This window comes from Polistes dominula, unplaced genomic scaffold (assembly GCF_049000335.1).
Source record: "Polistes dominula isolate Pdom_NZ unplaced genomic scaffold, Pdom_raw_medaka contig_16, whole genome shotgun sequence".
Taxonomy (NCBI): domain Eukaryota; kingdom Metazoa; phylum Arthropoda; class Insecta; order Hymenoptera; family Vespidae; genus Polistes; species Polistes dominula.
The window spans coordinates 5,165,193-5,182,444 of record NW_028301040.1 but is presented as its reverse complement, the minus strand read 5'-3'; the positions used below and the strand labels follow the sequence as shown (position 1 = coordinate 5,182,444).

Sequence of the window (17,252 nt, the reverse complement as noted above, 5' to 3'; positions counted from 1 at the left end):
AGTAAAGGAACCACCAGTTGGCGCTACTGTCATCGCATAAAGTACCTACCTCGCCTAAAGTACCTAATACCCACTGGTGGTTCCAACTCTAACTAAAATGAATTTCTTATACGAAAACTGCACACAGTACTATTTTATTATTTATTTTTTAATAATAAACATATAAAAATTACCTTCGTATGATTCCAAGGAAAAGAACGACCAATGTTTATATTCGACTAACACCTCGTGTAGGTATGGCAGATATCTCTCGTCAGTGTTTACAACTTGTAATCAACCGAAGATAACAATACTAACGTGAAACGATATAGAACTAGTCGATATATCGATTATCCCCTGTACACTAGTGATGAAAGGGCAGGGGGTAGAAGGAGTGAGAGAAAGAGAGGAGACAACATCAATTGGATGCGACGCGATACGCCGTCTAGTGATGACCGAGGAAAACTAGCGACGTATGGAGCTGTTGCGGTGATATAAAAGTCGGCGGTGGTAGTGGGGGAAGGCAGATCGAGGGTCGCGTATCGAGGGGTCGCGTCAACTTGGCGTGGGTCACCGGCCGCAGTACCGCGCGTCGCTTCGTCTCGGTCGATTCGTTTACTTTCGTTTACTTTACGTCAAAACGATTTCTACATCTTTGTGTCTATTTTTCTACTTTATACTTCAAAAAAGAAGTTTAATAGTAGTGTAACTAATAACGATACGCGTCGGAGATATTTCGTGAAGAGAAAATGACAGTTACTTGAGATTTCGCGAGTTAATCTCGAATTTAAAGAACAAACCAATATAAAAAAGGACTAATAAAATAGAAGAAGAAAATATCGTGAAAAATAGATATTTAAATCGTTGTCTTTCTTGTCTTTTTCTCTCTCTTTCTCACTCGTTGAGAAGGAATAGTGGTGGTGGTGGTGGCAGCAGCGAGTCTCGAGGGAAGTACGAAAAGGATGCGGTGCATCGAGTCGTTGGCGTTCCTCGTCCTATGCCTGCGTGAGTATTACACATACATCTTTGCATATATGTACATATACATATGTATACGTACTACATACAACATTACGACTACGAATCTTTTTTTTCTCCCCTGAGTGAACGACGCGAGCTATTTCTCTCTCTTTCCCTTTAACTCATTCACTCGCTCACTCCAATTCTCTCTCTCTCTCTCTTCATTCTGTAGTGCAGTGGACGAACGAGGGGATGAATCACAGGGCTCGAGCTAGAAAAAAAATGATCGCACCGAATGATACTCATTTTTGCATGAAAATATTGTACTATATTTTATTCATTCTCTTTGTTTTTTACAAACTAAATGAAAGTCCTTAATCATTCAATATATCCTTCTCTCTTTCTATTTCTCTCCTTTATCGACTTTCCTATAAACTCGCTATCGAACCAGCTTTTTTTTCTTCCTCTTATAAATTCCTCGACCGTTCCACCTCCTCCTGCTCCTGCTGATTTTCTTTTTCTCTCTCTCTTTCTCTTTTATTCCTACCTTTCCTTCCTTCCTTCACTCTTTTGCGAAGCAACGAACCGAAGGAAGCCCTGTTCTTTGACCATATTAACGCGAGAAAGCTCTTTTTTTTTTTCCTTTCTTTTTTTTTCTTCTTCCACTCGAAAACTCGTTCCCTTTGCTCGTGGTTTTCTTCGCCGGCATCGAGATAATTACAGTTAATTGAAGGCAACCCTGATCGTGAGTCGGTCGCTGAAATAATGACGACTTCGAACCGGCTCACTGTCTTCTCTCTTTCCATCTCCCTTTTTCCATCTCCCTTTCCTTCTTCCTTTCTCCCTGAAAGCTATCTCGGTCTCGGTCGTTCTCAGCCCTTTTGGGATGGCTCGAAACACCGAAATATTTCCGAACCTCCAACACTAAACCACACACGCGTAGTAGAAACCTCGGTTTGGCGTAATTGCTTCCAAAACTCGCACATCTTCTTTGCTATCTTTTTTATTTTTTTTTTTCACTATGTTAAATATAAATATAAAAATATATATTCTCTTTCGTAGATTCCGAAAAAAAAAATAAAATAAAAAATAATGTTGATTTATAATCACTGCAATAAACACGAAATGTCTCTTCTGTTTTGCAACTTTTTCTTCTTAATGGACATTCAAATATGTTTTTCAAGTCTCGTGAATTATTTTTACGATCATTTATATTTTATTTGTATGACTATACTATCTTTCATTTTTTATGTGTTTTTTTTCTGCTGCTGTTTCTTCTTCGGAAGAGGAAAAGATATTCAATGATGAGAATGTTTGAGAGAAAGAGAAAGAGAAAGAGAAATAGAAAGAGAAAGAAAGAGAGAGAGTTCAATGTCTTTCTTGAAAATCGATCGGGAAAGTGCTTTTTAAGGAAAGCTCGGAACAAGATGGAAGCTCCCTCTTGAGACACTATTACTAAGTGCCCTATAAATAACGACAGGACTCGCGCCTTTTATTTTTGTTTTTTTTTTTGGATACTGTATATAAAATGGGTAGACGTATTGGACTATTGGAAATTTTAAAAAGGGTTAGCCATTTACAAAATATTATATTTTATATGAAATTCATCAAAAAGATATCACATTACCTTAATATTAATAATAATATCTATAACTCGATGTGATCATAACGTATATAAAATATTAATACCATTTATTATTTCATAAGTAAAAAAAAAAATGAGAAATTAATTTGAAAAAAGGGACATAATCGGAAATAAAATCTTTCGATTGGTATAACAAACTACCGTTCTCGATATGTTAGGAATGCAAGAAGGAGCAATTATTAGGGCAGCCGGTGTGTTGGGCTTGATCTTCGATGATATCTCAGGTTTAAACCTGCAGGACGTTCTGTAGTAGTTCACGTTGGTCGAGTTCTCTTTCCCCTTCCTTTCTTTCCCTCTCTCTGTTCAAAGGGAACCGTAGAACCGGTTCGATAGTCGCACACACCACAAAGCTATACACGCAACACGCATACACACGCTTAGATATATATATATATATATATAGGTATACACACAGTCGGCTTGTAAAACACAAGTTTCAAGCTGACCTGGCAGAAAAGGGGTAGTAGCTGATAGAGATGGATAGCGAGATCTAGATGAAGATAGACATAGAAAAGACTCTAGAAAGAGAGAGTTTATTCAGTAGTGTAGCATATATCGACCTAGGTAATATCCAAAAGACAAGCTTAATGTCTTACCCCTATGGAAACGCACGCCCCCCATCCATCCTCTTCCATATTCCTTCTTCCCGTATCGGTGGCCCGTAGTTACCCCTTCCGTCGGTTCCTTTTCCTTTGCCACCAGCTCCACTTGGCTATTCATCCTGGTCCGGTGGTCCTAATTACACGTCTCGGGTTACGGATGAGAACGACGGTCTTGGAGTTTGGAGACGTCTTATGCGATGAAAAGGGGTACACTCTTTCCTCTCTCTCTCTCTTTTTCTTTCTGTATTTCATCATCCTTCTTTTTCTTTTTTTTTATTATACACTGGTTACCACTAAAGCCTTTCCCTTTTGTCCAAAACCCAACGTGCTTGGCTATTTTATACACCGAATGTTATTCAGACATGGAGTTACTTACGAGCACTCCCTCCCTTTATCTTTTCTGTGTTTCTCAGTCACACTCTGTGAGAGTATTTCTGAAACCTTCGGGGTCGTGCGTGTTCTTCTTAGTGTGGAGGACGAACTGATGGTAGTAGTTGGTAGTGGTGGTGGTAGCAGTGGTGATGTAGGAAGGAGACGAGAAAAATTGTATTAGCCCTTTGATCCCTCTGCTGCTGCTGCTGCTGCTGCTACTGCTACTGCTACTGCTGATGGTAGAACGACTCGAAAGAAAGCGAATAAAGGACCGGCTCCTGCATAATACGGCTATTTACGCATAAAGAACGAAAACGGCCGTGCTTTTCCTTTACGCCAGTCTTTCTGGCACGCGCGTGTTACGCGATTATATAGGGTGTCCCATTTAGATCGATTCACTTTGTTTTTAATGTCACGTTGAAATTTACGTTTATTATCTTTGTTTCTAAGATATTATTTAAATGATGTAATCATATGTTTTTTTTTATAATTTATTTTTGTTTTACCTAATAATAATTTGAAATATATTTTATTTATTTTGTTGTAGAATATTTGAAATGTAAAAAGGAATGGAGAATAATAAATTGATGTTGAATTTAGTCTAGCCAAGTGAACACTTTAATCCTAGAAATTTCGTATCTTCCAATACGAGACTAGCGTATAAAGGGCTTACACGCATGCAAACTCGTATTCGCGATTTACATCGAAATCGTTTTATCCCCATTTCCAATGTAATTCCTATCTATGTGTACAGCAATAATACATAGTTCGTAAAAGTTTTTTTCGATTCTTCTTTTAATGTGAGATACATTCGTTTATATTTTCTTTTTGTATATTTTTTTGTTCTGATAATCTCTCTTAGAACAGTTAAGGATTGGAGAGAGAGACAACAAAAGTAAAAGAAGATGAAGAAAAAGAAAGGGTAACGTGTTATCGCTATCTACGCTTGAACGACGATGGGTAGTTCCTGTCGTTTAGTATATATCATCACAAACCAGATATCTACCTTCCGTTGATGTCTTTTGCACAGGAAATGCCCTTTGCGCCCCTTTTCTTTTCCTTTTTTTCTTTTTTTATGTTCATCTATAGATATTCATTAATTTCTTTTATATCCTCGTTTATATTCATACACCCATAAATGTAATGGTTGAATCCTATACCACCAAATGTACCATTTCGTTTTTTTATTTTCTACAATTTCCAAGAGTTCCATAAATTTCCCTATCTCGTCCTATACAATTTTTATTATTATTTTTTTTTTATTTATATTTCTTTCTATTTTCACGTAATAGCTTATATCGAATACGATTGTTTTATTATGTACAATTATATTTATTTTATGAGATAAGATTAGAGTAGTTATTTTTAAATAATTTGTTCGTGCAATACTATACAATTACTATTAATATTTTACTAAATATTTATTTATAATTATAATATTACTAATGTATATAATTAAAATATAATTAAATATATAATTAAATAATTAATAAAAAAAATAATAAAATAATTATTTACTAATTATTTTAGTAAAAATAGTAATACAGTAATAGTCATTTGTTTAGAGTTATTTTGAGAAAATTTGAATTTTATCTCATCCTGTTTACTAAGATTATTATATTAAAATGTATATATATGTATATATAGACATTATTGTAATACTGCTGATAAATGATAAGAAATATTACTAATTTGTACAATAATATTATTTATATCTTTGTTTTATTTTTCTATTTTTTTTCCTCACGTAATAATATATTTTTTTTTTTTTTTTTTTTGAGAAAACAAGCAGAGATACACGTGCATCAATTCTGATAAGAAAAAAGGTGATAATAAAAATGTTCATAGTGAACGAACATCATCGGAGTCATGTTCGAATAGATTCGTCATTATTATGTTTTCTATGACTGGTTTTTCATGTACCTTTTGAATAAATACAAACGTAATATACTCGTATTGCGAATGATATGTGTATGGGAGGGGGAGGTAGGGGTTCTTTGAAAATCATCGATGCATCTTATTAGAGAAGAAAAAAAGTAATAAGCACCTGTGTCGTGTTCGATCAAAATCCTTTTTCATTCTCCATTTCGAATAAAAAAGGAAATTCGTTCTTTTATTCAAAAATTTGAATGGCATTCGGTGATGCAGTCAATTGATCAGCCAATAAGATGTCTGTACCATCAACCCCAACCCTAACCTTCCCTCCCCTCATAGCAGAAATTTTTCACTTTTCCCGTAAAATTCTTTCGCCCATGTGATTCTGATTTATTTCTCTTTTTTGTTGTTGTTTTTTTTTTTTCAACCCTAGTACAGTCATCCCATTGAAAAGAACATTTGCTCGTTACGTAACGCGTGAGTTCAGCTTTCGAAGGGCATGACGAGGACGACGATGAGTAGTACTCTTTCTCTCTCTCACTCATTTTTTTTCTCTTTCTCTCTCTCTCTCTCTCTCTCATCTCTTTTCCTCTTGTCGCCTATCGTACGTTCTTTTCAGTGTCATCAGTGTTATTCAACGAATCACGGAACGACGAATTTTAAGTTGCTTTTAAGTGCTTCGTATTTTTCTACGGGAGTGAAAAATAAAAAAGAAAAATAAATAAATTTGTTATATAACGAAGATAAATATTGCTATACTTTTAATATCTAACTCTTATCGGTTGTATGTCAAATGGGAAGTGAACTTATAAATAAAAATATATTATTAATAATTAAATATTTAATCATTTGATGTATTTGTAGTACTTCTTTCAAAAAGAAACAGAGAAAATCATTTTTAATATATAATCAATTATTTTTATAATATTGAATAATTTTGTTGCATATTTATTGAAACCATTTACAACTTAGGGTTGGTGAGAATCATCGATATAAAAACTTGACGACCCACAATAACGGTTATATATTATAAATGTTATATATATGTTATATATATAGTTAATATATTTCTAAATATTTAGATATAAAAAATATGTGGCATTAAAAAATTATATTATTAAATTATTGATATTGATATTATTATATATAATATATAAAAATATATGATATTAAAATTAATGATAAAAATTGATTTTCCAATATTAATTGAGGGTAAGATTTATAGAAATTTAAAACCAAAAATTTATATTAATATACATATATATATATGTATATTCACATATTTGTAGCAACAAACGATAGATACAAAAATTCAACTAATATACTAATAGAAGAATAAAAAAAATATTGTAAAAATGTAACAGGAATATAAATAGGAAAGTTTAGACATAAAATGAAGTGATTTTCATAGAAAGACATAAGAAAGAATAAAGAGTGTGTATTCCTCTAAGAATAGTCGAAAATGTTTGCCCTCGCATTTCCTACTCATGCCAGAGATTTTCTCACCCTCTGTGAAAATCATTACGGTCGTGGCTCGAGACTCGTCTCGAAGATGAAGAGAGAGAAAGAAAGAAAGAAAGAAAGAAAGAAAGAAAAAGAAAGAGAAAAAGATAGAGGGAGAAGTGCATCACATGCACACCTAATCCGTCGTCTCGAGCTTTTTCTCTCGAGCTTTTTTCTCGTCGCCTTTCGTCTTTATTCGCGTTCACGAGACAGGAGGAGGTGGTGGTTGGTCCCTGCGAGTGGCTGCACCTACAAGGCTTTCTCTCTCTCTCTCTCTTTCTCTTTCTCTTTCTCTCTCGCACTTGGTTTACCAAGATATCCTGATTCTCAGCTGGGCTTGTACCTTCCTCAGAAACAGAAACAGAAAGAAAAATAAAAATAAAAAGAAAGAGAGAGAATGGAAGGAAGGAAGGAAGGAAGGAAAGAAGAAAGGAAAGAAGGAAGGAAGGAAGGAAGGAAGGAAGGAAGGAAGGAAGGAAGGAAAGGCCCTTGCCTTAGCCCTGAGAGCTTGGCTACGCGCTGAGAAAGAAAGAAAAGGGACACCTCTCAGGACTCTCGCATTCAGAATCGAGTGAAAAACATCAGCGGAAGCGTGAAATTCACGCTGATGCTCGGAGCGTCTGGAACGCGGCACTCTGAACACAATTTATAGTTGGCGAGGTGAAGAAACAGAGAGAAAGAGAAAGAGAAAAGAAAAAAAAAGCTTCTCAGAGTTCCTGTTTTTTCTTTCATGCACCAACATTTTCTCATTCAAATTTCTCTCTCTCTCTTTCTCTCTCTCTCTCTCTCTCTCTCTCTCTTCTCTCTCTATCTCAATTTTTTTAATTCAAAATAAGAAATTGACATTTTATACGCAGGGTGTTTTAATAATAGTCATAATAGTCATTTCAAGAATTAACAAATTTTTTACATATTAACGCTGACATATATTTTTAATTTTTAAGTTTCCTAATCTAAATACGTTTTTGGTAAAACGTTTATTCAAGTTTTTTTTTTTTCCAAAGCTAGTATGTTATATATAATATATCACTCTCCTTTTTCAACATCCGCAGCTCATTGACCTCATTGACCACGAGTCAAAACGAGATTCTTCAACGGCACCCTACCTCGTAAAGGAGTCCCACAGCAGGTGTGGTCATTAATCCTTAAATACGTGATTTCTTCCTTTTTCAACGTAGAGATATATATCTTTTCACTTCTTACGTAGTAAAAGAGAAAGAAAAGTGTTATACGTGATGAAGGGTGATCAAAATGAAAGATGGAGAATATCGTTCTGCATAAGAAAGAGAGGAAAGAGAGAAAAACTGCTTTCGTCGCTCGTGTCAAGGATGGTATTGAAAAGAAAACTAACTTTTTTTTATTCCTCGTTCTCATTTTCTCTCTTTTTTTTTTTTTTAAATTATATTAAATTAAAGAAAGGTGTTCTTTAATCAAGCATAAAGACTACATATACCTGTATTATATAATATAATGTATATGTAAATATGTAATACATAATATGAGAACTAGCAGGTCGTTTAGAAAGTTTTGACGTATAGATAGGAACATCCTACTTTCTCCTACCCCTTCTGATGGTGATCCTTTCCATGGGGAATTTTCTTTGGGTTAGATAAAAGCCAAACTGATTAAATATTCTCGGTAGTTGCTTGTCGAAATTCCCATGAGTTTTCCTCTTCTCTCTCTCTCTCTATTTTATTTTGAATATTTTTTTTTCTTGTATATCCATCTTGAATGTTGAGAAGAAGTTCTATGGCGAATCATCTTTTATGGCTCGTTGAAAAATCTTTCGGTAGTTATGATATTTCTTATCCTTTTTTCTTCTACTTCTTCTACTTCTTCTTCTTCTTCAGCTTTTGTACTTTTTATTTTAATGAGATAGTCGTTAGTCGAGAGTCACGTGTGCATTCATCGAGATAAGAAAAAAAAAAAATAAGAAAGGAAAGGATTTTTTTCGAGATATAACGAGCCAAGTTCGTTCTTTTTCCTGTGGACTTCGAATTTCTTCCTTCCTTCCTTCCTTCCATTTTTTCTTGCTTTTTTTTTTGTTTTTCTTTTTCTTTTTTTTTTTTTTTGTTTCGATAAGGAGGTAAAAGTATGGGAGTAGGGAGGGGATCATTTGGGAGTGCAACGGTGAATAGTAATCGACGTCAGAGATACGAAGGAACGAAAGTTAAGAGTCCTCTCTCTCCTTTAGCTTCTTTTTCTTCGAGAAAATGCTTTTTTCTTCATTTTTCTTTTTTCTTATATATTGTTCCTTTGATTCCCCGTTTTATTTCGTTTTACTTGTTCCTTTTTCTTTTTTCCTTTTTTTTGCTGACAAACTTTTATTGCTGATTCTTCTCGTTCAAATTTTTAAGTTCATCAAGTTACAGTTAGTTTAATTAATTGATTTGATTTTTATATCAATTTTTTTCTTTCATTTTATCGATAAAGAATTTAATTTTTTTTTTTTTTTTGATTTAAAATTTTTTTTCTCTCTGGGAATTTTTTTTGTTACACTTTTACAGCTTTTTTTTCTTCTCTCGAACATTTCATTTTTATTCACCAATTTTAGTCTCCATTTTTAACACGATTTTTCCCAACTCACTCTTCCTCTCCCCGTTCACTCATAGAACAATTTTTTTTTTTTTTTATCATTAAAGTGTTCTTTGTTTTTTTTATTTCTCTCATCATTATCTTTTTTTTTTCGATTAACAGCCATCACTAAAATTTCGTCTTGTCGGTTCGACAGGAAACAGATAAGACCATTATACACGTTCTGATATCCCTCACTCATGTGTGTGTGTGTGTGTGTGTGTGTGTGTGTGTGTTTGGGGATTTTTTTCCAAAAAAAGTTAGAAGACGTTCTCCATCAGGGGGAGGGTTGCACACACGGAACATGTCTCTCCGTTCTCGAAAAATCTTGGAAAGGCTTGTGTAAACGTCATAAAACGTTCGCGGCTGCAGCTGTTGGTAAAGAGAAGCGGGAATATAGAAAGAGAAAGAGAAAAATAGAAAGAGAGAAAGAGAGAGAGAGAGAGAGAGAGAAATAGAGATGTTTAGGTTCGAAAGCAATCTCGTGAGTAGGTCGTAAAAGCGGTCGTGTTTACCCCTCAGGCAGGTTTCACGATCGGTAACGAATACGAGCTTAGACTGTAAGCTTAGACATTATTATTTTTTCTTCTTCTTCTTCTCTCTCTTCCTTCTTTTCTTCTTTTTCTTCTTTTTCTTTTAGTACAACTACTACTTTTTATTTTTAATTTTTTTCTATTCTTTTTTTTTCTTTCTTCGTGGGTGTTGAATTAGTTGGGCTTATTTGTGATGAAAATTGTTCCTGACAAGAAACTGAGCTTATCTTTACCATTAGTCGTTTTTTATATTTACAAAAGTATAAGAAATTATTTTCCAATACAAAATAAACTTCTAAGAATGCAATTCAGTTCATCGGATTGGTTATTAACCCTTTGAGTTTAGTTGGACATATTTGTGATGAAAATTGTTCCTGATAAGAAACTGAGCTCTTTTTATCATCATTAGTCGTTTTTATTATATTTATATAAGGATAAGAAATTATTTTCTAATACAAAATAAATTTCTAAGAGTGCAAATCAGTTCATCCGATTGGTTATTAACCCTTTGAGTTTTTATGGGTCGCATATACGCGTCAATTTAATGTAATTCGCGTGAAATAAGCACGCAGTTGTTTTCTTTGTAACTTTCCATGGCTCGAATTTCTGTTCCTATTTTTCATTTTTTATTTTATTTCATCAAATATTGATTGCAATCGTTAGGAAATGTTTCTTATGTTCAAAGTATTTGATTATTATTTTTGTTACGATTGAAAGAAACAAATATTGATATTTATTGTGCAACATAGTTCTATTCAACAATAGATCATATTTTCTTCTCTTTTTTTCAGTGTCATTTTATCTTATAAGTTTTAAGTAAACACCATGAAATCTTTTGATCCCTTTCCGATAACATGATACTAGAATTTATACTTTTTTTTTATCTAACATAGATTTTTTGAAACTATTTGAACAAACACGTTTATTTTATTTCTTTTTAAAATTCAATATTATTTTTAAATCAATTGATTTTCGTTAATAATTATTTCATTCTTTTATGATCAAAGATAAAAAAATTCAACGTAAACTTATCTAAATATTAAAAAAAAGTATTATTAAAAATAATACACAATAAATAAAAATAAAAATAAATAGAAGAAAATATTTGAACGGACAAAATCGTTGAAAAACTGCATCGAAATGAATCTAAAACTTTTCTCCCTTTCGGTTGTACTCGGCACGCGCGGAAAGTAATTAATTTTAGTTTTCACAAAAAGAGAGGAATGATGAAAGAGAGAGAGAGAGAGAGAGAGAGAGAGAGAGAGAAAGATAGGGAAAAAAGTCGATAATAATCGTTTATAGCAACGAGAACGGGTGCACCTCTACTCCAATTATTTGTTACGAACGCGTACCCGAAAGCTTCGAATTAATTTCGTTTCGTACCACTTGATACCTACTTTGACTGTAATACAATTATCCGCAAGTGACAATCAAATTATCCTTGCACGATCGATCAAACGATATTAATAGTTAACGTTAAATACTATTTCTCTTTATTTATTTATTTTTTTTTTTTTTTTTTTTTATATACAAATATGATAATTAATTATTTCATTCATCAATCCTACGACGATGTTTCTTAAATACGAGTAAAGTGAACATCTCTATTTCTTCATTATTATAATATTTAATTTATATATTATTATTATTATAAATTATTATTAGATCTATTGTGTTAATACACACACACACAATAATAATATCAATCAACAAAAACATTCAAACTCATCATAAACTATTTCATCTTTACCAAAACATTTCAGCTAAAAGTATTCATCCCTCAAAGGATTAAAATAATCATAATCTATACTAAATAAACATTCCCATATAAAACAAGTCTAATAAACGAAATATAAACTATACTTTAAAATAAAATAAAATAATTCATAATTTATCTTTGAAAGAAATTATTTTAACACGTTGAATAGTACGTCAGTCATTATTGACTGACATTGAACTTCCCATTCAGGCCATGTCGAGCACCTGTGCCTGACACGGCACAGGCTCAACTTTTCGTTTTGCCGATCGTGGCCTGACGAAGATTTTCGTTAGAATTCGCATGGCGCTCAATGTGTTAATAAATTATAATAAACATTATTTTTAAGAACTTACTCGTTGTCTCCTTGCTTTTATTTATAAATAAAATAATTCATTTTTTTTTTTTGAAAGAAATATTATGGTATTGTATTACAAACACACACATACAGACATAAACACACAGAGGGAGAGAATGGAAGAAAATATGATAGAATGAGATAGATAAATGCATCTATCAGGGAAAGAGGAAAAAGATGAAATATGATTGAATGAAATAGACAGATGCATCCTGCAATGAAGAAGTGAGAGACAGAGAGAGAGAGAGAGTAAGGGAAGGTGGTGGGAGGAAGGGGAAGGTAGATGCATCTTCCGCAGGCGTAGAAACAACGATCGATTTTCACTCGAGCGCTTGGACAAATTAATCTGCCCTGGTAGAGCTACTGTTGTTGATAAAACCGGTCGGTGGATCGTCGGAAAGGTCGATGGAACCGACTACCTGGCACCATCAATATTAGCATCCCTTTTGAATCCGACGAATTCACGTTGCGAAAGGAACTACCGATTGTCGCTATTGTACCAAGTTAAAAAACAAAAAAAAACAAAAAATAGAAAATAGAATAAAGAAGAAAAAAAAACAAGAAAAATAGAGAGAGAGAGAGAGAGAGAGAGAGAGAGAGGGAGCAACAAAAAAAAAATACAAATATACAGGGTGTTAGAAAATATATCGAATCCGTGATTTAAAGAGCTCGTGGTACATACTCAACACCGAGATGCTCGAGTTTGATGAAACACCTTGTATATACGTTTACCTATACTGCGATATCGTAGGTTTTTTAAGGTTTTTTTTCTCTTTCTCTCTTTTTTTTTTTTTTTATCTCCGTACGGTTTTTTGTCTCTCTGTGTGATCGGTTCATTTCGTTCGCACAAGGGACCTTTTAATTGATGCATCCTATTGTCCATCTCTTTTTTGATCTTTTTCATTTTTTTTTTCCCCACTGAATTCGAATCGTTTGTATTTTTATTCAGAAACCGAAAGGTAGGTTGATTCTCTGAAATAATAATAATAATAATAAAAAAAAAAATTATGGATTTTCGGTTCGTACAAATATAATAAATGATTCAAGTGTTCAGAGAATTCATTTCTTTTATTTTTCTCTTTGTTTTTTTTTTTTATATATATATATCTCTCTTTTTAGTAATTTTAAAAGAGAATATATATTTGTTAGGATGTATAAATATTTGCAGCTATCGGTAAATTGCGTGTTATCTCTTGGGAAATATACGCCTATGATGGTATACACTGTACTATATACATATATATTATATATACACGTTATGAAGGAACGACGAGAGTAGAATTTGAAATATTAAAAAAGATTTTATTTCATCTGAAAACTCGAGTCCTGACCATGGCCATGAACCTGACGGTTTATCAAAGGGATACGCATTTTCGATGGCAGATATATCAAAGGGATAATCCCTAGGGATAGCACGCTTTTTATTAATTACCTATTAAGCTAATTAACTTTCTCGTCTGGGGAACTGATTCGTCTAAAGGATTCTAATTTATTTTTTTTTTACCACAATAATAATAACAATAAAATTATCACAACTATATTTTATGCAAAAATAAAATTCAATCTTATTTTTTTTAATATAAACATTTTTAAAGACAATTTGTTAATTAAATTATTTATCTTAGAATTAATATAAATATAATTAAATTAATTACCTTTGAATATAATATAAATATATTGAAATATAATAAAATAAAATTAATATAAATAAAATTAAATTATTTACCATATAATTATAATAAATATTTTACTCTTTGTAATTTGATCGATATAAATTAATATTGAAATTTTGTATAATTGCTAATAAAAATAATTGTGTTGTTGTTTTAACAGTGAGGCCAAATCTAGCGGAAGATGGTGACTTATACTTCTCTGTAAGCCCTGCTGAACATTCAGTGGTCGAAGGTCATCCAGTTAGACTAAGATGCGAGGCTCAACCGAGTACTCGTGTTGAATACTCATGGAAGATCGATGGAAAACCATTGGCACCTAGTCCAAGAAGACATCATGTTGGGGGTGATCTCTACATAACCAGGGTCGATCGGATACTCGATAGTGGAAACTTTGTTTGTGTTGCTACTCATGTTGAAACTGCTTATTCCATTGAAAGTTCACCAGCTAAAATCGATGTTCAATGTAAGTACAATTTATCATTCATTTTGAATAATATTTTTATCATTATATATTTCAGAAATGTTTTTTGTTTTCGAATGTTGCAACAACGTAATGTGTGGGGGTTTTGTTTTTTTTTAAATCGTAGCAATCTTAGCAAATTGTTTTTATGCATTAACAAATTGAATTCTTTGCTTTTCGATATTCTAATTAATAAAATAATTATTTTCTGGATAATTTGTGATAATTGAGCCGTTTATTTTTCTAAAAAATTTAGTTAGCTACCATAATAGTTACATTTGTATATTAATATAATTATAATAATTAATTTAATTTTATAATTAGTTATTGATCTATTTAAGATTTGGTTTCAACACTAAAATTTGCTGGGTTAATTAAATAATAAAAAATTTTATATCTAAAGTGACCTAAGTCCAATCACATGACTATAAAAAACATATATTATTTTTTAAATAATATTAATTATGCTAATTGTGATAATAAATTTAAAACCTTTAAAAATAGAAAAACACAAACACACACACACAAACATTATTCTACTATCTTATATTTGTTTTCTATATTTTATAAATTAAATTCAATGCACACAATGCATACATAAATGAATTTACGTTCTTACTTACAAAAAAAACGTCTCAATTGACAAATTATTCAAACAAAAGAATAAATCATTAGAAATACAAATGGTCACTTTAAACAAGTTACCAGATGAAAGATACAAATCTGTACTCTCTAAAGAATTATTTTTCTCTTTATCTCTGTTTATATTTCTTTTTTTTCTCTCGCATATATTCGATTCCATTTATAATTGCTGCCGATAAACCGTTATACCTTTCGCGTTCACGTTGCTTAATCAACAAAGGTAGGCACACACCAGAGAGACCCTGAACCCATAGCCCAAGGGATTTAAAAAAAAAAAAAAAAAAAAAAAAAAAAAAAACGATACTACAGAGATTACAACGCGACTATATCATTGTCACAGCACTTTTTAATCGTCGTTTTCTCCGCGAAAAGCATAGATCAAACGTTCCGCGTTCAGAAATTACAGAACTGCCAAGGGTGTAACAAGAAAGAGAAAGATACCGAGAGAAAGAAAGAAAAAGGATAAAAACAAAAAGAGTAAGTGCAATAAAATGGAATAGAAAGAAGAAAAGGGAGTAAGGATAACAGAGAAAATCTGTGAGATAGGGGATGAAGAGTAAGGGATGATAAAACAGAGATAGGACGATGAAGGAAAAATCGATTGCCGATAGGAATCCCCATTTTCATGACCCCCACCAGACTTTTAACCCCCACCCTTTCCAAATTGAATCGCGTTTATGTTGATCCGTTTAAAAACAACCAAAGTCATTCGAGGACTAAACTGCATGCATTAAAATTATTAATTAACTGTTAATTTATTTTTTTAAATTTTTTATTTGCGAATTTTTTTGATAAATTGTGCGCATTTTATTATTTATTCATTTAGATGTTTTTATATTTATTACGTTTTTAATCATTCATTTGTTTAGACTGTCTTGCAAATACATTACGTGATTCATTTATAAACATTCGTACGTATAATTGCATTATTAATAATTAATTTATTTAATATTACTATCTACATTAATAACTTACTAATTATTCATTTATTTAGATTGTCAGTTAAATGTATTTATATTATTATATATATTATTAATTATGCATTTATATGAAGTTGTCACATTCGATATATTATTATTTATTAAAATGTAAACAGTAATGAATACGACATATTATTTATATGTTTTTCATAACTCACACACATATACACGTATCAATACATAGGTGATATCCATCTTTAGGATAAGAATAAAATTCTGTATCGTTTTCTTATAAAAAGTATTAATTCTATTAGACGTTTGGTCTAGTGACGCATAACGCCATCCAATTATTATTCGACCGTGCGACATTAATTAAGCAAGATAATTTGCCCTCGAATCAAGCTGCCCCAACATGGCGTCGTCGTGTACTATACCAAACCCCTTCCACCCCTTCTCTCTCTCTCTGTTTCTCTTTCTCTTATTCTACAACCCGTTCAGTCGCGTTAAGCTTTACGTTTTAATGATTCGAGAACACTGAGAAAGTAAGTGAGAGTGAGAGAGAGAGAGAGAGAGAGAGAGAGAAGGTTTATGCGACTGGTGAGGAAGGGGAAGACGGGAAATAAATCCGACGGCTCTTACTCGCCAAAAAGAACGAATGAGAAAAAAAAATATTTTTATATATATATATATATATATATATATAGATACATACACACGCGTGTTAAAACATCCAACGCATGTATATATTGACGCACGTGTGCACGTACGATGCAGGCTACATAATATCATGGTGCGAACATGCTTTCTTTTTTATTTTATTTTTATTTTTTTTGTATCAGAAACTCACAAACGAGCGTTTTCGTCGAATAGAGTAAAAACCATGCGAAGGAAAACGGTGGTGTACGCGTGCACGTGTATGACAGAGAAAGAATGAAGGGGATAGGTTGTAACAAGTTTTATGTGAGGGAGTGTGAAAAAAATAAAAATAAGTAAAAAAAAAAAAAAATAAATAATAATAATATATAATAATGAAATAAAATAAAATAAAATAAAAAAGTAGAGGGTGTGGTGGGATAAACAGTGTGTGAGACCTCGAGACTTGGGTTGACTGGGTGGGCTCGTGCAGTGTATTGAACGAGTAATGAAGAAATTTGCAGAAAAAAAATAAAAAAAAAAGTGCATATTATTAAATCGGCAGTGAGACGAAGAAGGAATGTCGAGACCATAAGAGAGAGAGAGAGAGAGAGAGAGAGAGAGAGAGAGAGAGAGAGAGAGAGAGAGAGAGAGAGTAAGAGAAAGAGAGAGAGAGAAAAAAAATACGACGATGGGCGTCGTTAGCGGGCCCGTCGCCTCGTTATTATGTATCGTTTCATAATTATTATTACACCTGGCTGCCACTG

At 32.3% G+C, this 17,252-nt stretch overlaps 1 protein-coding gene across 1 annotated transcript in view; it reads left to right on the top strand.

Annotated features, from left to right (window-relative positions):
* Positions 1 to 507: 507 nt before the first annotated feature.
* LOC107066232 (inactive tyrosine-protein kinase 7) overlaps positions 508 to 17,252 on the top strand; it is a 53,165-nt gene continuing 36,420 nt past the window's right edge. The window contains exons 1-2 of the mRNA XM_089174681.1: positions 508 to 984; positions 13,991 to 14,293. Coding sequence (XP_089030807.1) covers positions 942 to 984; positions 13,991 to 14,293 — 346 coding nt within the window. The 5' untranslated portion in view covers positions 508 to 941. The remainder of the gene's footprint in view (positions 985 to 13,990; positions 14,294 to 17,252) is intronic.